The sequence below is a fragment of the Siniperca chuatsi genome, linkage group LG16 (genome assembly GCF_020085105.1).
Source record: "Siniperca chuatsi isolate FFG_IHB_CAS linkage group LG16, ASM2008510v1, whole genome shotgun sequence".
In the NCBI taxonomy this organism is placed as follows: Eukaryota; Metazoa; Chordata; class Actinopteri; order Centrarchiformes; family Sinipercidae; genus Siniperca; species Siniperca chuatsi.
Genome location: NC_058057.1, coordinates 19,962,690 through 19,985,209, shown reverse-complemented (window position 1 = coordinate 19,985,209; position 22,520 = coordinate 19,962,690). Strand labels below are relative to the sequence as shown.

The window sequence follows — 22,520 nt, the reverse complement described above, 5'->3', positions numbered from 1 at the left end:
TTCTTAGAGCCCAAAGTGACGTCTTGAAATATCTTTAGTTTGGAAAACAGTCCAAAATCCAAAGATATTCTGTTTACATTAATATAAAATCTAGAAAGGTAGCAAATCCTCATAATTGAGAAATTGGACGCAGCAAATGTTTAGCATTTTTGCTTGAGAAATTACTTGATCAACTGAAATTACTTGATCAACTGATTGTTCCAGCAATAAGTATATTCCATCATTTCGTTTTCTGGTTGGTTAGTTAGACTGGAGTGAGCTCATCTTTGTAAAGTCTTTTGAGGCATGCTGTTGTGAGGAGGAGCTCAATAATAGTGTACATGACTTGACAGTAATTTTTAGCAATCTGGTGGATTCATTACACGCAGCTTATGAACCCAATTACACTTTGCGAGATGCCTGCTGCTCTTTAACACAAAATACCAAGTGGTGAATAAAGCAGGATGAACTAATGTGCTAATGAGCAAGTGCAGTCCTGCTATGTTTCCAAAGGTTAAGTATCCTAATCAATGCCACTGAAAACAGAGGCTAATTATTGTGTAACATTAACACATTGAGGGATTTATGCCATGAAATTGGGTAGAAAGCTTTGATGGTGTACAAACTCAAGAGATAACACAGGCTGAAGGTATGCACAGAGTCTGACAGAGATGGATTTGAGATAGATTAATGACTTCCCCACTGACAAAGCTATGCATTTCTCATACCTGCTGTGACTCTCCACCATTATCACAAAGGGATTAGATGTAATAAATGTGCCATCAATGCCAGCTGGTTCAAAGTGGGAAACTTGACAAGCTGCCAAGAATGAGTGTGTGTGCAGAATACTACACCAGCTGACAAAAGTCAGCACTGAAGGCAGAATTGTGCCTTTTAGGAGGGTTAAATACAGTTTTCCAATTTTATACTATATGGTTACAACTTTCGATTGTTTTCATTTTAGATTAATTTGTTGAATGTCTTCTCAATTAATCAATAAAATGAACCCTTAAATTAACCCTTTGGTCTATAAAATGTCAGCCACCCCAGAAAGCCAAGTTGATGTCTTCAAATTGGTTGTTTTGTCCGACCAACTGTCAATCTCAAAGTTATTCAATTTACAATAACATTTGCTATAATATATGGACGGGGGGACAATTAAAGGAAAAACCTTGAATAAGAGTGGAGAAACATGTCAAATGCAGATGCTTCTGTGCACCAGGGCTCACTGAATGGTTTGGTGAGTATGAAAATGATGTGAATAAAAGATTTTGGACCACCGTGTAAGACAATGCTCCACCATTAGACCAAATGATATAATATAAACTTTCATCTTCAAATCTATTTTGTGATGTCTGTGACCGTCTCTGATGTCATTTTGTTATGTCTGGCTATGTTTGTTTTTCTTCTACTGTCCTCAGGTCTCTCTTGCAAAAGAGATATTGATCTCAATGAGATTACCTGATTAAATAAAGGTTGTATATCTAAATGAGGGAATCTCTTGTGGAGGAATGGTGTTCATCGCTCTAATAGACTTCCACAGACTTGGCAGGGAGCACTGAAGCTGTTCTGGAGGCTCGTGGTGGCCTGAATCCATACTAAGACACATGTTGGTTTTTCCTTTAATTTGTAACCTGTGTGTAAATTCTCACACTGGAGAAGCTGGTACAAGAGAATTTTTGGTATTTTTGCTTGAAAAACAATTTAAACAATTAATCAATTATCAGAATAGCTGCCATTTCTGCCATTTCAAATACAGTAAGGTCAGCTGAGGGCTGTAACAACGGGTTGACCCAAATCATGGTTGAGAATCAAAAAAAAATTTTTGGAAAAAGTGCAATTTCAATATTAGGCTGCGATTTGGGTTCTCATATGGAAAGATATTTCAAATGGATTCTAATATCGTACAGATTACAACCCATAAATGACAGAAAACCGCATAAATAAGAAATCATAGATAAAATAAACAAATTAAATAGTTTTTATTCCCCTTGTTATTTTCCTTGTTTTTGTACAAAAAGACACATATCCATGCTTGGAAATTGCAATATGAAGCCAAACACAAGACAGTGAAAAACAACTGCCCTTTCAAGAAAATTCACTCTATTTCCATCATTTCTGAGGCATAGTTTGGTGTGGAATTACTATCCAGTTCTGAAGGAATTACTTCTTTCGGTGGCTAACTTGATAGCCCAATTTTTCAAAATGGCAGTGAATATGTAGTTACTGTTGTAATACCAAGTGAAGTGGGGATGAGAAGAAAACTATCAGATTCACAAAAAGCTCCTCTTTGATAAGGCTTATCTTCAGTTAAAAGAGATCGGTGGAGAGCTCAGAGCGATGAGTTTGACCCCCCACCCCCAAGTCATGACAGGAGAGAGCAACGAAACACTAGCCTTAAGATATAAGTCAGGGTCATCCAAAAGTCTTGTGGAAACCGCAGGGAAAAACAAAAAATGTGGGAGGAGAAGGAAAGAATTGTGAGTGGGCCAGATATACACTTACTTTTTCAGGGGTGGGGGGTGTAGTGGACACAATGAAGGCATTAAAAAGACGTAAAGGCAATGAAGACTGCACTCATTAAGAAAGGGAACAGGAAATGCCTGGATGGCTCAGTTTAGGCAAATGATGATTCCCACAGCAGTTAGGAAGATCACATGTGCAAAGGGATGAAATCTTTTTAACTCAGAAAAGGACCAATGTCTGAGAAGATCAAACAGATCAGGCAAAGTGTCACAACAAAGAAGAGCTGTCAACCAGTGAGGACACAAGAGGTCTGCACTGAGCAGAAGTGGTTCCCCTGCTGTCTAATTGGCCAGTTAGCCATGGCTAACGCTGTCAAGTACGTTCAGAAGAAAGCAGAGGGAGACCATTAGTGCTGTGTAACTCCCAGTGGTCTTCTCCATCACAGTTTCAACATATTCATCTGTCCCTCTCTCTCTCTCTCTGAAGTTATGGTAATAGCAGCCACTGTATTCTCTTTCAATGACCAATCATAAAATAGTCAATCTAATATGCTCCCCGCCTGCTCCTTCCTCTAAGCTTCCCGTCCTCTGATGGGTGCTGTGAGCCTCAGATTTTATCCTTATCCCTGAGCACTGTCCCCCAAGCACTTTAGCCCTAATGAGGCACAGACAGCCATTGTGTGGGCTCTGCCAGTCTAGTCCCGTGGCATGACTGAGAGCAGCTGAGCTCCAGGGGAGGTCTTAGATCAGATCGAGCGGCTTTGCACATCATTTGTGGTGCGTTAACGGGCAGGGCTACTCTCTTATATCCAGAGAGGCCAGGCTGATTTCTCATTATACAACAGAGTTACGAGTCAAAACAAAAAGATAAGTACATATGGAACATGGCACGTACTATATTCCTGTTTGATTAGGTGCTGATCTAACATTTTTTGAAAAAATTACATGCAATGCAACAAATTGCCCTGCCTGAAAGTCAATTTTTAACTATAAAGGAACCTTTGTTCACAAAGAAAATTATTTCATTTCACATTGATAGTTTTGTGAAAGCTGCTGGCAAGATACTTTTTTCTTTGGTAAAACCACACCTGTCTTGACATCAAATCTATCATCGAATCACTGCAAGAGAGAAAAATATCTCATCTCTACTAATTAGCCAATTTACCCAAAAGCAAATCTGGTGTTAGCCCTGTTTGGGACCGTCACATCCACTGCGTGGGAGACAGTCCCGAAACCTTCCCATAGAAAAGCTTAGGAAAGCGGCTGTGGACTTCATCAGAGGTGAGAAGGTTAACCAGACGTGCTTTTGCCAAACCAACCAGTTAGTCTTCATCCTTTAAGTCCTTTCTCTTGTAAAAACCGAAACATATGGTTTGAAAACACTTCCAATAAAGCATAAATCTCACATTTGTACTGTTTTTTTGGCAAATGCACATAAGTTCCCACCTCCGTAGCTTCCTTAGGTTGTACAGTGGAACGCATCCCAAACAGTGCTACTCTGGGGTAAACAAAGAACTTCCAAATTTAAATGAAACAAAATTGGTCAAAGCTGGAATGTATTGTCATGAGAAATCACTAAAAACTAATAAGCAGGCAAATAACCTAGCAATAACCAAGCTGTATTCTAACCTTAACCAAAATGATTTGTCCCGTTACTCTGCCAATGAAGAGTGACAAATAAAAAGGTAAGGGATGTAGAGAAGTACAATCTGTCTCCTGAACAGCAGTTGAGTGTGTGTTCAACAAAGTTTAACTAACCCACATTATAGCTTTTGCAACTCACGTCCCAGTGGTTTGTTTGATATAAAGGATTACAGAGCAGGTGTACTAGTAAGTAAACATAAATTCCCTGGTACACAATTTCTACTTCTGTGAGCTGAAATCTGTCCCGCGTTCATTCTCGTTGCCATTCAGAGCCACTGATGCACAAAGTCACAATAAGCAGCTCGAAGTTTTAGTAACAATATTACCCTGAGAGGAAGGCAGAGTTTTGGTGCAGTCTGGTGTACAAACTATCCACTAAGCAGGGTTATAGACATCATAAATTAACTCAATAACCAACAGAGACTGTAAAACACAAGTAATAATTCTCTAAAAAAAATAATCAGCCAATAAACAGAAAACAGCTATGCTAAACTCTCTTTAACTCAAAACATCTAATCTGGCACATCAAAGAAAACCATTAATTATTGATCCCGTGCTTTAAATGAGTGACTTAAGTGGTAGTTAGGGATAGGAGAGGACTTTGAGTCTACAATTAGGGAAAGCCAAAGTCTTTCTCAAGTCTAATCTCTCTAATAAAGTCCAAGTTGAGCAGCATTGTTTGTTTAAAGTCCCAAGGACATTATTGGCCCCTCTCCCTCCTCCTCTTCCTCTCTGGGGCACAAACCAATCTAGCCCTGACAGAAGGCTCTACAACAAGTTGATTAAAAACTGTCAAGAAGTCTGTCAAGAGCGTTAGATTCTGAAAAATGAACACATTTGCTCACGTAACCTTTTTATGCTTTTGTATACAAAAAGGAAATTACTCATTTTAAAAGTAAGAATGACTTGCATTAGAATGGAAAACTTTCTTATCTTCGCCTAAGTAACAAAGGGAAGCTGGAAGGATTTAGAATTTGTAATACTTAAATGAGAACCTCTGGCAATATGCAAAGAGAGACATCTTTCCAGACCACCTTGAAGAGACAAATTTTCTATTAAAAATCCATTTCAGGTCTTACAAATGCCACTGGCTGGAAAGTAGGACATATAATAAGAAATTCTCTGCACGCACTATGTAGTGCATGGCGAGAATGACAAATTAAGATCACACTGCACCACTGAAATCAATAAATCTCACTGAAAATGTACAAAACCTCAAAACTCATTAATCTTATCTGATGCACTGCATTGCAAGCCCTCCACATATTGCAGCAATTTTTTTCAGAAATCATACTTTATCATCAGAGACATTAAGAGTCCAATAAATGGTGATTAAAAGTGGAATGAATCTACTTTTATAGTGTTTGCTTATATACACTGAGCCCACATCATTCTGTCTTGGCTTTAAGCAGCCTTAGTAACCTACATGCAGACAACAGCAAGGCTACAATTGTGTTAATATCCACAAGACTGTAACCATACTTTCTGCAAACTCCTATAACCTCTATCAGGCATACCGTATAGCCTGTGTGTCAAATTTCCAAAAAAATAAATAAATAAATAAAAAATGATAAAGAAACAAGAGTGCTGCCGGCTTGAAGCAGAAAGAAGCCAGACAGAAATGCCAACAGGAGACCACCATACTGACAAAACAGAAATAAAGACAATCATCAAAGTTAATTGGCTACCAAATCAAACCTTTTGCTATGTAAATACGTTGAGGTTCTGAGGTCATTTGCACACAGGAGGAAATTAACAGCAGAGTGTCAACAAACTTCAAAAACTTGCAGATATTCTATCAGGAGTTAGGAAACATATATCTTCATGATAAAATAGGATGCAGTGTTGTTTCACAGCTCCAGAAAAATACATTAATGCATAGAGAGTCCAAAAAGCATTGACACCTTCTATTCTGTTATACCTTACTGTTGTTTATATGCAGTTTTACTGCACAGCACATTGCCAACTTTCCTCTTTATAAAAAGGTGCTCCAATTGTCTGGAAATCAGTTTCAGTGATAAAGAAGGTTGCATGAATTTGGGCAGCACTAACATTATGTATGATAATGACAAATACAGTGACGTTTAATTCAAATTTAACTGCACCTGTATTGTTTCAAGCTTTCAAGAAAGAGTGGGCCCAAGCTAGGGCTGCTCGATTATGGCAAAAATCATAATCACGTTTATTTTGATCAATACTGAGATCACGATAATTTAACATGATTACTCATTGACTTAGGAAACATCACGCATTTACTGAACTTAAAAAAAAACAAACAAACAAAAAAAAAAACATTTCTTTTTAGGGCTGACCCGAATGCTTCGCTTGGAAGCTTCTTGCCATGGTAATTAATAGTAATCGAACTTTATTAACGTTAAACGGCATCTTAGAGTGCAAGAGGATGACAGCGATGCAGTGTTTACCCTTGGTCGACTGTCTTGGGGGGCCGATGGGCCGCCGGTCTGTGTGTATGGAGCGGAGGAAAGACAGGTGAACTACTCGAGCAACAACGACTCGTTAAGTTACATAAAGCTGAAATTCAACTGTGAATTCAACGAGAGCATCATTGCGAAACAGAATGCGGCACAATAATCGTTTTATTTCGATTATCTTGTTTTCAGTCAAAACTGTAATTGAAAATAAAATTCGATTATTCGCCCAGCCTTAGTCCAAGCAGGAGTAGATATGAAATCACAGTGTATAAAGACCCTCTCATCTCCAATATAAGACACACAAACACACACACATACACACACACACACGCAATGGGCACTGATTGAATTACACTTACTTAAATAAATTAGTCTCTCTCAATTAGACTCAAGCACAATATGTTCTGGTGAGACTAAACTCTAAATTATTCTGGTGGGTGGGCCAGGTTGTGTCACAGATGGGCTACAACAGAGCCAGAGCATTATGTGAAACCAATACTAGCTTAGAAAAACTATTCAGGACTACATCAAGGATAAGGCTGTGTTTTTCTATATTAGTCAATACATTTCATTTAAAGACCAAATGTGTTAGTCCGTCTCTCAATACTTTCTGACTTGCCTACCCTGTCTGTGGCACCCCAAACCAGCTCGTTCCTACTGAAGACATAAATCTTAAAAAACGTTAAAAAAAAGCTTAGTAATTGTCGTAAAAGACTGGGTACTGTGGTTTTCAGAAAAAGTTTCTCAAACAGTAAATACTGCACTTGGGGACTATGTTGTTGATAGCAGGATAAATGCATTGTTGATTTTGGTCTTTTCTTGGGATTTTTTTTTTTACAGTAAGAAAAATAGAAAATACTGCCAGCCTTATCCTTTAAGTCACAAACTGACCATATGGCTTACGCTTTCAGTAAATCAACAAAAACTAATTGGAAATTGTTATTTTCATATGTTTTGAAGTTGGCAGCTTTGTTAAATTATAGAATTTGTTTTTTCAGGTATTTTTGATGCATTTATTATGTATGTAAACTTGGTAGAGCAGAGAAGAAGGTGTTCTTTACCACCCCCCAAACACACACACACTTCCTTTTCCTGGATTTGCTTATCTTGTTTTGATCAATCAATCAAACTTTATTTCTATAACACCTTCCAACAACCGAAACTGAACCAAAGTGCTGTACAACATTAAAAACAAGATAAAAAATAATAATGATAATAACAAATAATAATAAAAGTACAAATAGGTCAGCAGAGCACATTACAGAGATCATTAGAAATAAGATTTTATACTGTATGTTGATAAGGTAAGTCTCTTGGTTCTCTGTTTTTTTAATACCTTCTTTATATTTTACTGCTTTAATGTTAGAAATTTGAAGAGAAAGTAGTATATCATATTCTTAACATGGAACATATCCTGCAGTTGAGTGATGACTCATACCTAGCATACTGTGTGTGTCTCTCTTGGTTTCTCATGAATGAAGAAACACTCTTCAAGTAGCTGCAGGGAAAACGGGGTGAAGGACACGCGCTTGAGGCAGGAGAGGAAGAGCTCAGTATCACTCTATAGCAAAACTTTCTAACGACACTTTCAACACATTTGCAGATGATGGCAGTCGATTACACATATCTGCAGCATCTTGGTCAGGGGCCAAATCTTCACTCTGCTAGTCTCACTCTTACAGGAAATTAAAGCACTGATATGTAAAATTGACTGCAGTCATTAAATATTCACCAGCACACTGCACATTTGCACCAGTGAGAGAGACAGTGATTCATAGCAGACTACTGGAATACTAAAATCCTTTTTAACCCCTCAACACTAGCTTTTGGCAACAGAGCCATAAAACAAGAGCAAACAACAAATTCACCCCGAAATGTGACAGGAAAGAAAATGTGCCCTATTTTATTTCCTATTCCACAGTGGACACAGTCATCCTCTTCAGTCTGTGGCTCCATCAGTGAAGCCATTTTACCATTCTACAGTCCACATCTCCACTGCTATACAATGACTACTCAGGTTGATTAGCTATATGAAGGTACTGTAATTAAAACCTAATGAGAAACAGAAGTCTAGTTAGTATTTCCCTCAGTCTTCACTAACAAGCCAGAAAGGTACATTAACACCTCAAATACATAGAACTCTGATGGACAACTCACATTGACACAAACTTAATGTATACGTATTGACTCTCAAAAGGAGACTAATGAACGGGAAGAGACACACGTGGACGAGGAGTCTTTTTTTAGTGTAAAGAAAACCCATGAACAATAGACGCACCGTGTGCCATCGGCTTTCCAGCTGACTTTGTATGGATTCTGTTCCAGGAAACGAAGGTTTTGCCTATCCATGGACACAGGCTGAGCGCCAGGAAAACCAGACCTGCAACAAGAATGAACACACACATCTTACATCTGTGTTTCTAACTGACATTCATTCATTTGATCAACCGACTATCACCACTGACCTCTAGTATTAATGTATTTCAATCCTCACAAATTTATAAATTTATATAATACTTTATCCAAAGTCTAAATCTAAAATAAAATCTAAGATCAATGACCTAAGATCAATGAGTCTTTTAAGACTTGTTCTTAGTTCCAAAATTATTAAATAGAGCGCCAGACATCTCCGAAGTCACTCAGGAGTGACCAGCAGAGGCAGCAGCTATACACTCTCCATATTTGGGAAATGTATCCTGATAAGTTGAAAAAAAGGTACATGGTCTGTCCCAATACCCATACTCCTACATAATACTGACAAATTAAAATAATTTTAAATATATAAACTTGCTGATAAACCTTTTATGTAAATGCTTCCTTTTTTAGGTGGACTCCTGCGTTCTCTGTTTTGGAAAAACCGGAACAATTAAATATGTATTTTATTCACATATTAACATTTTATAGGCCCTCTACAGATGAGTATCACTTGCTTACTATAATCCCTATTTTTAGGAATAATATCCCAAATGGCTTAATTTGATGTTGTCAGCATTACTGTATACAAGCAGTTATAGGTATAACAGAAAAACAACAACTTTGTAAACAGCAGCTAGTGGAAAAAGCAGCGTGGACTGTTCCACCTGCTGTGACAAGACGCAGCAGTAGAGCTGCAGCTGTATATTTCTCCATAAAAGAAAAATCTATTTCCTGACTGAAAGTGTCAAGATCTAAAAATAAATAAATAAAAAACCCCCAAAAAACAGTACAGTACACCCATATATGTGCACACAGACACACACAGTTTCCCAGGGGGGTATGAGGAGGGCGGTTCTTACTTGTCCCACTCGGCCATCTCCTGACACTTTCTTTGGATCTCTCCTAGTTTGGGTTGTGTGGTGACCTGTGTGACGCCTTTCACTGTGATGCCTTCAAGGAATACTGCACCCTGGGAGGAAAAACAGAAGGTTGAACTTGGATTGAATTTAAAGAAAACACTCATACTGCCCTACACATACAAGAAATACATTTACAAACAGCTGCTTATTTGCTTTATGAATCACTGTGTGCAGAGGCAATAGCTAGACATATTATAAATCCAGTTTTCCTTTTGACCTCTCCGCTTTTAAAACCATTCTCACTTTAATTATTTTATGAATCCACCTCATAAATCCTGTTCCTCCGCTTCAACTCCCAGGAAACTAGACTCTACTGATACCTCTCTCCTCGCCCCCTAACTACCTTCACCCCTACACTCCTGTTTATGCAGGTATCATCTCCTATCTAACACTGATGATATCTGTAGCACTCTTTTGTCAGCTAAGAATGATTCTTGCTCATTCGCCTCATTTCCTAATCTCACTTATTTCTCTTTTGACATGACCTTTTCCTCCTCATTCTGCCCAGATGAGTCTTGCTAACTTGTATAATATGATAATATATGGCAATTAGAACAGAAACAGATGTGGTATGACAATATATGTCACCCCAAATACCATTAGTGCATATGTTTTGTGTATGAATGACTGCAGTGAGAAGAGAAAGCCCTGTCATGGTCATATAAATCTCATTCTCCACCTTTCAATCTAGAGGGAGTTATGTGCATTAGACAGTAGGGACACTGTTGAACCTCATTCACCTTAAAATTAGGACGCATTAACACCAATTTAAACCTTGTTTGTCTGGCCTGGTGAGAACAATGCCATTTGAACTTGGGTAACACCAAATAGTCATAACAATACCACAGGGAAGTGTTAGTCTCAGTCTTGATAAGGTGTGAAAATGTAATTTGAACAAATCACACAAAACAAACCCAAAATTCAAGGCACATATGTCTGTAAAGTTAAAATCAAGTTAATGTTCAAGTTGAAAGTTCTGTGCCTGTTTGATGCATCCATCCATCCACCCTGACCATGTCCTTACGCGGACTTTGTCGGCCTTTATACTACGTTACCTGACATTTTATTCTCTATGACATTCGCATGATAAATGACATGGCGTCTTTGCACAATATAGTCACTAGAGACTAAATGGCATGAAATGACACGCGAAAAGCAAAAAAGGCATTTGATTTCTCTTCATGGCAGCCAACTGGCCGCAAATCAGTCAGACTCTGAGGCAGGCCACTCAACCAAGTGACAGTATTCCTTAATGACAGTGAAGTAATGCAGCCTGCAAGAGCTACTGCTGCTGCTCTCTCCTCTGGCTTCCTCCCTCTAGATCAGTCTACTGTATAACTCTACTATTAGATTTGCCTTGATTGCAAATTCATGGCAATAACAGTGACGAATAAATATTCACTGTTTGTATTTGGATATAATTGTAATTTATACTAATCTATGTTTTGATTTACTTTCTACTGTTCAAACACTCGTGCTTTTGCCTTTACCCTGAGTCAAATGTTGGTGGTACCATTTGAATTTAAGCTTCTTTTAACAACTCAAAATTAGTCTGGATAAGAGCATCAGCTCGATGTAAACAGAAGAAAACCTAATTATATGCAACTGGGGATGATTCAACGCTTCTAATTTCCCCAAAATGAACTGATGAGAGCTTTACATAATGACATGAGACGGCTTTTATCTAATCAAAATTATACCTTTGCCAGCAGCTGTGGAGATGGAACATGTCATGTTCTCTAAATCTGAACATCACATTTACTGGATTATTGTATATATTTGAACACAAGAGTCTCGTCACTTAGAAAAAAAGCCTCGCTATAGACTCTACATCACCCTGTATGAGATCCATGTCGTGCAGAGAACGACCAACTTTCCACTTAACAGTCCATTTCCTGGAGCTCTCTGGACGTCTTACCAGTTTTAGCTTTTCTTTCTTTCGTTTGCCAGGCGTTGACCCAGACGAGCTGGGGCCCGACTCCTGGCCAACAGCGTTACCGTCATCGTCCACTTCCCCGTCGTCCTCATCGAAGCACCACTCAGGGAGTGCGGGGGCAGGGGGCGTGTCCTCCTCGTCACCATAGCGACGGAAAAGCTCTTTGAGGTAGTCTCCCTTGTAGATCCCTGGGGCCCGGGCCTGGCCGAAAGCAGCCACAGCTGCCTCGACGCTGATAAGAAACAGCAAACACAGATGGGGCTTCTTTTAAAAAAAGCTTTATTTTTTAATTGTTCGTATAGTATATTTTCTATACTATTTCTATACTTTTTTTTATACTATACTATTTTTGTCTTTACTGTGTAACTATTTTGATAATTTATTAATCATTTAAGTTATTTCAGGGTCTTAAATGTGAGAATTTGCTGCTATTCCATGTCTTACATTATAGTAAATTGAATTAGGGCTGCAGATCATTTTCATTATATATTAATCTAACAGTTATTTTCTCGATTAATTGTTTAGTCTATAAAATAGTGAAAATTGTGAGAAATCCCCATCACAATTTCCTGAAGCCTGAGGTAAAGTCATCATAATAAAATAGAAAAGCAGCAAATCCTCACATCAGAGAAGCTGAAAAGACAGATTTGGCATTTTTGCTTGAAAATGACTTCAGCAATGAACTGATTGTCAAAATAGTTACAGATTATCTTGTCGCCTAATTGCCTAATTGTTTCTGCTCTGAATTGATTTTTTTAGGGTTTAAGACTGTGGGTCAGTCAAAACAAGCTACTGTCTAATTAGCAGATTATTCAATGATAAAAATAATATTTGGTTGCAGCCATACTCATAACTCACTTCATGTTTAGGGAAAGTATTTCTCAATGACTATAACAAAAAAAATAAATAAATAAATCTACCAGTGTTGATCACGTGACAGTAAAATTATCTTGCAACACATGATACTGGATGAGGTGTATAAATATTCTCAGAATATTCATTACACAGGAAGTAGTGGGTGGTGAAAGGGTTTAAGCCAGCCTTCATGTCTACAGCTTCAAGGGATTCTGCTTTCTCAGACTGCTGCTCCACCTCTGACTAAAGACACATCCTCACCCCCCCTCTGCTCAGCCGTTGTAAATTATTTAATACCTCGGTCGCGGGGTGACACGCTTGGTCACTGCCAACCATTCAGCTTCTTTGTAAAGAAGCCATTGGTGGGGCTACGTGTTGTATGGTTTTTCTGGTCACGCAAGACAATTGTAAAGATTGTGAAACGGCACTCCCAGCAGTATGAGTGATTGAAGGGGGGTCAGCTCTTACCTCCAGTCCATCTTCTCCACCAGGTATGCACATATCAGAAAGCCTGTCCGGTTGAAGCCATGCGTGCAGTGAACACCTTTAGGAGAAAAAAAGAGGCAGCACAGAGGTCAAAAACTGAGAATCCCATTTTAAATTAAATTTATTCAAATCTTAGGCATTTAGATAACACTCTTAGAAGTCTAATGGTAAAATATGCTGCAATATGTAATATGCAAATGTCATATCACAGATATCTGTTCCTCTATCTTTGCTCTACGCAATCAATTTAATAGAGCCTGACCGATTTATCAGTTGGCCGATGTGGGCCTATCACAGATACGTGGGATGATTTAGAAAGGGTGTCGTCATGTAGTTTGTCTGGCAGAACAAGCTCCACGTCAATTGTTTACAATACTGAGTCAGCACTGTCTGCAACACACATATCAGAGTGCATCACAGCTGAGCAGGCGGTGGTGCAGACGGAATCAAGCAGTGTCTTCACGGTAAGTATTGAATATTCTTAATAAGTTATTTGTTTAAGAAAGCAACCTACTGAGTACCTTCGCATAGTCATATAGGCGCAAAAGCGGTGCACAATCCACATAGAAACTGTCTCTTTAACTTCCAGCTTGAAAATTCACTATAGCCACTATATCAGTAATCGGTGAATTTCCCTCTCTAAAATGGGTCTCTAATATCCCATATCGGTCGGGCTCAACAATTTAATATAGCATAATATGAGTGTGGTGTCATTATTTCAACAGCCCTCTGGTTTACAACAATTTTATCCAATCACATCAATAGCATCAGTACTCTTTGAGCTGTACTAAGTATGAGTCCATGTTTTAAGCGGGGGCATTAAGTCACAAACTCGAAAGACTCACAGGCAGATCCCTCTCTCCTCATGGGGAGGGGGTCCTGCCTTCTTAACCACATTTAAAAAAGTCAGTCTGAGACCAGCTGTTGCAGACACAAAAGAGACCCAGAGACTGATGAAACATTTAGGGTGGTAAAGAGTGGATTGAAAAGGGCACAGAAAAAACAAAAATAAAGAAAAAAAAACATACTCTTTTGAAGTGAACTGGACTGGTCTGTAAAGCATAAACAGATTTCATTTTTAAAAAAAGACTCCCCGAGGGCACAAAAAACCCCTGAAGATTTTAGTCATATTTGTCATCATTTCAAGAAAATGTTCAGCAAAATTTTTTTTAAACAAAGTGATATTCTCACAAACAAGTATCCTGCACCAGGGTTCAAATTACACACACACAAAAAACCCATTTGACTGTTTGACTCTCATATTTCCACAGTAAAGGAAGTTTGCCAGGCAATGCCAACGCTAATGAAGATGAAATGAACTAACGTCAGAGGACGTGGATCACATTTACCAGCCCAACTGTCTTAATTTGGACATGTGTACCCACAGAGACAACAAAGCCTAATCACCAGCTGGCTAAAGACAGGACATTGCTGAGATGATGTTCACACATTCTGCTCTGATGTTCGAGCAATCTGATTTACAAGCCAGGCAGCCGTTAGTAGGTAAGAACAGATCTCGACAGGATTATAAGATGCTAGAGTGAGGTGTAAGAGAGCACCCTGCTGTCACCAGTGTGAAAGTGCAACTTCAAAATCCATGTGTCCTTGGTAAGAATCCCACAGGCTGCCTTTAGGCACAATGTCACAGCAGAATATTATTCCAAACATTTTCACACTAAAAAGGAAATGACAGTGTTGTTGTTGTTTCACTAGAACAACTAGAACCTAAGCCCTTGAATAACTATTGGGAACTGAGATCTAGATAGACCTCATTTTTATACATATTTGGCACTAGCACAATTATCAAAAAAAAGAAAGAAAAAAAAGAAGGAATGTTTCATAAACTGAAACCAACCAATAAAAGGGATTTCTGAGGCAGATACTGATATCCATATTTGAGCGTTTCAAAAATCTAATAAAAATATATTAGTTTTTAAACATAAATCTTGATACAGTCTTGATATTATTTTTTGGTGGACTAACTATGTAATGGTGACACTGTTTCTAAATAACCTCAAACATGGCTTGGCGTTTCTGTACAGTAATTTTATGTTATTTATCAGCTGAGTTATACACCGATACCAATGTATATGCAATAAGCTAATATCGGTCAATATATCAGATTTGAATGCGTTGCAAAGTTCACTTTGTAGATATGTCTCTCAGCTGTGTTGGAAACTATTTACACATGCGTAAAGACAGTCCACATGAGATCTCAGCATAACAATGTATGGCCCAAATCAAAAACTTCATTTGTCATAAATGCAAAATAAAAAAATACATAAAAGTACAAACTGATAAATAATGATAGGCTGAGGATGTCAAGTGCAAGTTAAAAATACAATACAACTGAAACAACAGTGCAAATACCTACCCACATACAGACACAATTTTAAACAAAAATGTACTTTGCCAGGGTTCAGGCTTGGTGTCTACTGGTGTCCTTTCACCTAGAAATCACCTACACAGTGTTCAGTGGGAGAAGAGTTTTTTGTTTCTCATGTGAAACTCCCACACTTCAAAAACTAACAACATGGTGACTTGCACAACAGTTTGAGTTTTGTCTTTTAAGGAATGAGAACCATGCACATTTGGAAATATGCAAATGCATTCCCAATCTTGAACAAAGAGACACGTGAGCAAACCTTGAGAGGGCCATTTAACCTCCAGCTGCTACATGGAGCTGCTCTGTGACCATCAGATGAAGATTGGTTGTAGTGGGAAGCTGTCTGATGTTTAAGAGTGTAACTGTATGAATATAAACCATGCTTATTGAAAAAAAAGTGTGAACATTATTATATAAAACATGCAACCCTACTTACATTTGCACCAGTCCAATTTTAGAGGAAGGCTGCTCTCTGCTGGACACATAAGGGAATACCACTAATGGACCAGTATATTCCTGCACTCTATGGCCAAACATTACAAGAAGCATGTAGTTTCACAAAATAATCTAAATTTGAGGTCCAATTACTATCTTTAGCTATAGTTTCCCAGGATCAAAAATTAGATTTCACACTCTAAATCAAATGTAGTAAAATGTAGTCTGAATTACACATCAAAACTATGAAGTGAGCATGCGCAAACGTGCATGCTGCCTGTTGTTGTTGCTCTGTCTCGTCATCTTATTTCCTGGGAGAGTCCTACTCCCCCCTCAACCCCCCCGTTAGCTCTCAGGCTAACGTCCCTCTCCAGACTGACGAGTCCCCCCTCCCCCGCCTGTAACCTCTGCTGTGTGCCTGACTGCTGACCAGGTGAGAGGACAGCTGATGAAACTCCACTCAAACAAGGCTGCAGGCCCCGATAATGTTTGCCCCAGGATGCCAAAAGCCTGTGCCCTCCAGCAATGTGGAGTCCTTCAACATGTCTTCAACCTGAGCCTTCAAAGGATCCCTGTTCTGTGGAAGACATCTTGCCTCGTTCCTGTGCCAAAGACGCCGCATCCCAGTGGCTCCAAGGACTACAGACCGGTGGCACTGACCTCCCAGATAATGAAGACCCTGGAGAGACTGGTGCTGGAACAGTTGCGGCCCATGGTCAGACACCTCCTGGACCCCCTTCAGTTCGCTTACCAGCCCCGGCTGGGAGTTGAGGACGCCATCATCTTCCTGCTGAACCGCATCTACACCCAACTGGACAAGCCGGCACGCACGGTGAGGATCATGTTTTTTGACTTCTCCAGTGCTTTCAACACCACCTGGCCAGCCCTGCTGGGGGAGAAGCTGGCAGCGATGCAGGTGGATGCCCCCCTCGTGTCCTGGATTGTTGACTACCTGACTGGCAGACCACAGCATGTGCGTCTGCAGCACTGTGTGTCGGTCAGCAACACTGGGGCCCCCTCTCTCCCTTCCTCTTCACCATCTACACCACAGACTTCAGCTACCACACAGAGTCCTGCCACCTTCAGAAGTTTTCTGATGACTCTGCTGTGGTGGGAGGTATCAGCGGTGGTGATGAGACTGAGTACAGGGCTGTGGTGGGGAACTTTGTCTCATGGTGTGAGCAGAACCATCTGCAGCTCAATGCGACAAAGTCTAAGGAGCTGGTTGTAGATCTACGAAGGGCCAAGGCACCAGTGACCCCGGTTTCCATCCAGAAGGTCAGTGTGGACATTGTAGAGGATTACAAGTACCTGGGAGTAAACATGGACAATAAACTGGACTGGGCTAAGAACACTCAAGCTCTCTACAGGAAGGGCCAGAGCCGCCTCTATTTCCTGAGGAGGCGGAGGTCCTTCAACATCTGCCGGACAATGCTGAGGATGTTTGATGAAGCTGTGGTGGCCAGTGCTATCCTGTATGCTGTTGCATGCTGGGGCAGCAGGTTGAGGGTAGCGGACGCTAACAGACTCAAACTGATCCGTAAGGCCAGTGACATTGTGGGGGTGGAGCTGGACTCTCTGTCGGTGGTGTCAGAGAGGAGGATGCTGGCCAAACTACATGCCATCTTGGACAGTGTCTCCCACCCACTCCACGACGTGCTGATCAAACAAAGGAGTGCCTTCAGCGGAAGACTCATCCCCCCAAAAAGCACCACAGGAAATCAAACTCTTTAACCCCTCCCTCTAAGCGTGACCCTAGGTCACTAAACTGGACATTAATCAATCATCACTATTCATTAACATCACTGCAATACTTGAAATAATTGTGCAATATTTTCTGTTTAATAATCCGGTGCAATATACTCTGTTTCAGTTTACAATTCCCTATTTATTGTTATTTATTCATACTATTACTACTATTACTGCTGTGCAATATCCACCATCTAATCTGGTTAATCTGCTACACTTAACTTGACAGTACTCATTATTGCACTATTACTTAGTACTTATATTATTACATTTTATTATACTGTACATACTTATCAACCTGTAAATCCACTTTGGTACTTTACACTTATTTTAGCTTTTATACTTTATATCCACTGTGTACTTATCTTGCCTGTATTATAGTGTATTATATTTTGATTTGCTTAGTACTTCTATTCCTGTGTGCATTGACGTGAAAGTGAGCAGCTATAACGAAAGAGTTTCCCCTTGGGGATCAATGAAATATTTCTGATTCTGATACCAAAGTATGCTTATAAATGTTATGCAGGCAAGAATAACACTAGTTCAAGATTTTGGAAAAAATTAGGAAAAAAGGTTCTGTTAACAAAAAAGTAGTTGCAGGATGCTGTTAAGATTTTCCGGACCCTTAAAAAAGGAACAGTTCACCCCAAAATCAAAAATATATATTTTTCCTCTTACCTGTAGTTCTATTTATCAGTCTAGATTGTTTTGGTGTGAGTTGCCGAGTTTTGGCGATGTCGGCTCAAAGCGCCAAAAATACCTTTGAAAAACTCAACAGTAGGGGTGTAAGCGGTACATTTATTTGTCCCGAACCGTTCGTTACAGGACATTTGGTATGTGACTTTTTCGGATCAGTACGCCCTGTGACCCAAACTATTACTGTCAAAATTGTCTGTTTATGTTGACTACTCACACCTGTGGAACAGAAATTCTAGAGCATGAGTTTTGCCCGGAATGTTTTGGCAGTGCACCAGTTGCTGTCTATCAGCTGTAGCATGTCGGCTTAGCCAGGTTAGCCAAGCTCATGTAGTGTAGCTGCCTGCGAATGGAAAACACAAATGAGAGACTTTGCTGTTGAGTTTTGAGTTTTTCACATGTATTTTTTGGCGCTTTGAGCACCACAAGCCGAGTGCCGTATGGTCCCATTATACTTTATACTAAAAATTTAAAAAATGCAGACATCTGTACGGCTGACATTTTCAAAACTCGGCAACTCACACCAAAACAATCTAGATGGATAAATAGCACTACAGGTAAGAGGAAAAATATGTATTTTTGATTTTGGGATGAACTGTCCCTTTAAGGCCATTTATATTATCACAGGAATAATGTCAATAAAAGACATCTAAAAGCCTGTTTTAGTGAACCTGAGCTACTTCATTTTACAAATTACCATAAAATAACTACTTTTGATGGAGTAAATAATACAGCAGAATGGATTATGGCCAATATTCATAATACTATCATGATTTAAGACACTTCTGCTATTACCTGTGTGTGTTCTATGTCAGTTTTAAGTTATAAAGCATTCAGTAATTTCACTTTTTGTTGTAAGGGAAAAGCTGAACAACCTTTTAAAAAGAAATACAGCTGCCAGAAATTGCAGGATACTACATAGCCGCCACAGCAAAACTATTATTGTGATACTATATTATAAAATAATATGGTCATTGTGAACTCAACTACAGAGTATGAAAGCACACTTTAGGCTATTTACAGGAATATTATGGTCACACAGTAGTAAACTCAGAAATGTACAAAATAAACACCCTCTCACAGGACACAGTATAAAATTAGTCTTTACTGCAAAATAAGAGAGCCAATGTTAATGTTTTTGGAAATAAAGTAGAGGTGCTCCAGGTGCTCGCACTTAAGATTCAAGGTTTTTGAGGTGTTGCTCAGGGATTAAGATTCATATTGAGTGGAATAAATGGATGAATGCTTGAATGTCTAAGGAGTAAAAACTGTGCGGTGGTAAACCATCAAAACAAAATCTAAATGAGTTATTGTTGAGGCAAAGCGGTTCCAACAGTCTGAGTAAATTACACACAGTGCAAACTCATTTACAGCGCCAGCTGTTTTTACACTCCTTGAAATTCTACTTTCATATTTCTTCATATTCTTCTGTGAGCAGAGGTGATACGCATAACACTTGATGGATTTCAGTCACATTGATATCATCTTTATAGGTTAAAAACACAGATGTTTCCAAATGTTTCTTCTTTTGACATTAATCTACAAGGAACACTAATGCAATCCTTTTCTTTCACTGAACAATGCTGATTTTGGCCATTTGGGTCAGTGGGAAAATGTTTGAAGTGACAGGTATTGTTTCCTTTCATGTACTTCAGATTCAACAACATAACACACAGCACATATAGTAACAATAGTTTTGATCTTACTATTCAATAGCTCTGTAAATTCCAGATGATCCAAGTCTTTGATATCAAAACATGCTCACTGTCATTTTTGACTATTTGAGCTGTGAAAAAGAGCTGTTCCTATGCCAGTGCAAACAGACGAAGATAAGAACTGAAATTAAGAAAATACAAATGATCTGCAAGAAATACATAACTAATTAAAGATTTGATCTAACTGCAAAGCTATGGTTTCCTTACCTATCAATTCTGTGGGATTCTTCTCAATGAAATTTTCACAGAGCCTGATGAACATTGCAGTCGTGTCTTTTGAAGGGCATTCTCCGTGGCTAAAACAAATAGAATGACATTAGTCTTAGTACATTACCACTGAGTAAACTACAACTTACAATTAGTTTAACACATGGCAGTGAAATGTACTAATACCCTTTACACTGAAGCTTCACATAATTTACGCCGTCTTTTTCAATGTCGTTGCGGTCATAAAAGCGAGTAGTGTTTGTCAAATCCACAAGCAAACCCATTTTCACCTGAGGAAAGACAGAAAACACATGTTGAAACATGGGTTTGTCAATTTCAAAAGGTTACTCAGAACGTCTGTCTTCATGGAGTTACTTACTTTTAGACTTTTTAAAAAGTCGGACAGCATGCTCGGATGAAACCTGTTCTCCTCTGCAACTTGGTCATCATATCTGGGACCCAACATTGTTTTCATTGGCAGGAATTTACCTATGAGGGAAAAGGAACAAGTAATGAACCAGTGTTCCTCAGTATAAAACTCTGTACTTGATGAATTGATTAGTTGGTTCACCCAAAGCTTAATTTTTCTTTACAGGATGATTTTATCCTTAATTTAATTACTTAATTCTGCACAGCCCAGTCTAATGCACTGGAAAATTGTGTCAACAACAATTACAGGATAAGTATACGTGCTGTGGTCGTTTGAAATTAAGCATGAAATAGCACACAAATAGTATTTGTTGGCATATCTAAGTTGCTTTGTATCCAATAAAACTCTGGACCCATCCGTGGGTACTATAGCTAATTCCTTAAAGTAATAAGTCAGTCAGTAATAACATAAATGTGCTACCGCCACCAGCTGTGCCTTGAAATTGAACCCGTCTAGACTACTGCACTGGTATAAAGCAAACGTGGAGTGGAGATTGGTCTAGCAATGCGAGATCCAAGTAAACATGTTGCAATTATGGCATCAATGGATAACGACCACTAAACATCAATATGCGCAACAATAATACCGCCCCGGTTTGTTTTGACACGTGATGCTTCGACGGTGATGCTTGCCAAATCAGTAGCACTTTTCTAATGCACTTTTTCCTAATGGGAAATAAATGAACGAAACACAGCCCATAAACTCAGCTTCAAAATTAAATAAGACTTATTAGCTAGCAAAAACCACGCATTTCTGCGAAGAGTTGAGCTTTGACAGTCCGTTAGCCACAGGTGCCAAGTTAGCTAAACAACGCGCGCCTCAACAGTGGCATACCAAACTCCATTCAAAAATATGACAAACTAAGTTGGCCTTCCTACAATTGGCAAATGTACATACTCCTTAAAAAACTTCCGAGCTTCTATAGTTCGTTAGTGTCATCCAGTGAGGACGGCTTCCCAGTTCACACCAACAATCGCTTGATTTAAATACAATGATATTATTTTGGACTACACTGCTCGCTAACGTCACTATGTTGTGATGCTAGCCCTTGCAATTTTTGTGTGACTGAAAATTGCCAAAAATAGCTAAACGCTGCTTGTTATATCATGACGTTTGGCAAATTAAAATGCGACTCAAAACGTTTCAGAAAAGACATCCATTCATGTTCTACAAGTATGTTGTGCGACGAACATAAATTGCACTAAATTACGTAGCTAGTAGCAATAGCATTAACAGCTACATACATTAAGCTGGTTAATCTGACGTTAGGTTATCTTTTGTTTTCTTACCTGCCACAGGTTGTCCTCTTCTGGGGCAATTCCGCCATCGAGGAGGGGGTCCGGTGTGTGACATGTTCAGGAGAGGTTTTGGTGCAGTGAATATTACCAGCTAGCCTGTGGCTTGATGCTCCCTCTCTGACCACGGTGTTCCCGGGTTGTCGTTCACCCAAGTATCGCGGACTCAAGGCCCTTTAGCTACTAATTCAGGAGAATCAGCCAACAACTTTAAGCCCGTTCAACATTCTGACGGGCCGACAGGTATTTACTCGAAACATAGGTTGTTACGACTCACAGCAGACCAGCATCCCCAAAATTATGTTATCTTTGTAGTCTTTGTTTCTTAAATCCAGATTGTTAGCAATTAGCTAGCACAACGTCACTACAGTCACCAAACGTGCTAGCTAGCTAGGGCTAAACTAGTTAGCCTTCTACTTCTGGTTGTTAATGTCTACAGTTCAGACGAAATCGTGCGTCATACTGCCACCTGCAG

General features: G+C 39.2%; 1 protein-coding gene across 4 annotated transcripts in view; it reads right to left on the bottom strand.

Annotated features, from left to right (window-relative positions):
* The window catches only part of rngtt (RNA guanylyltransferase and 5'-phosphatase), a 91,663-nt gene extending 69,222 nt beyond the window's left edge, over positions 1-22,441 (bottom strand). For 2 of the 4 annotated variants that reach the window (XM_044168330.1, XM_044168329.1), the window contains exons 1-8: positions 22,040-22,436; positions 20,700-20,809; positions 20,507-20,610; positions 20,321-20,409; positions 13,115-13,190; positions 11,774-12,023; positions 9,796-9,905; positions 8,799-8,900 (exon numbers count right to left, since the gene is read on the bottom strand). In XM_044168330.1, the coding sequence (XP_044024265.1) occupies positions 8,799-8,900; positions 9,796-9,905; positions 11,774-12,023; positions 13,115-13,190; positions 20,321-20,409; positions 20,507-20,610; positions 20,700-20,809; positions 22,040-22,103 (905 nt within the window). In that variant the 5' untranslated portion in view covers positions 22,104-22,436. Of the gene's footprint in view, positions 1-8,798; positions 8,901-9,795; positions 9,906-11,773; positions 12,024-13,114; positions 13,191-15,954; positions 16,019-20,320; positions 20,410-20,506; positions 20,611-20,699; positions 20,810-22,039 lie in introns of those variants that run through there. The other 2 variants (XM_044168328.1, XM_044168331.1) reach the window with 2 other exon arrangements.
* Between the last annotated feature and the right edge of the window lie 79 nt (positions 22,442-22,520).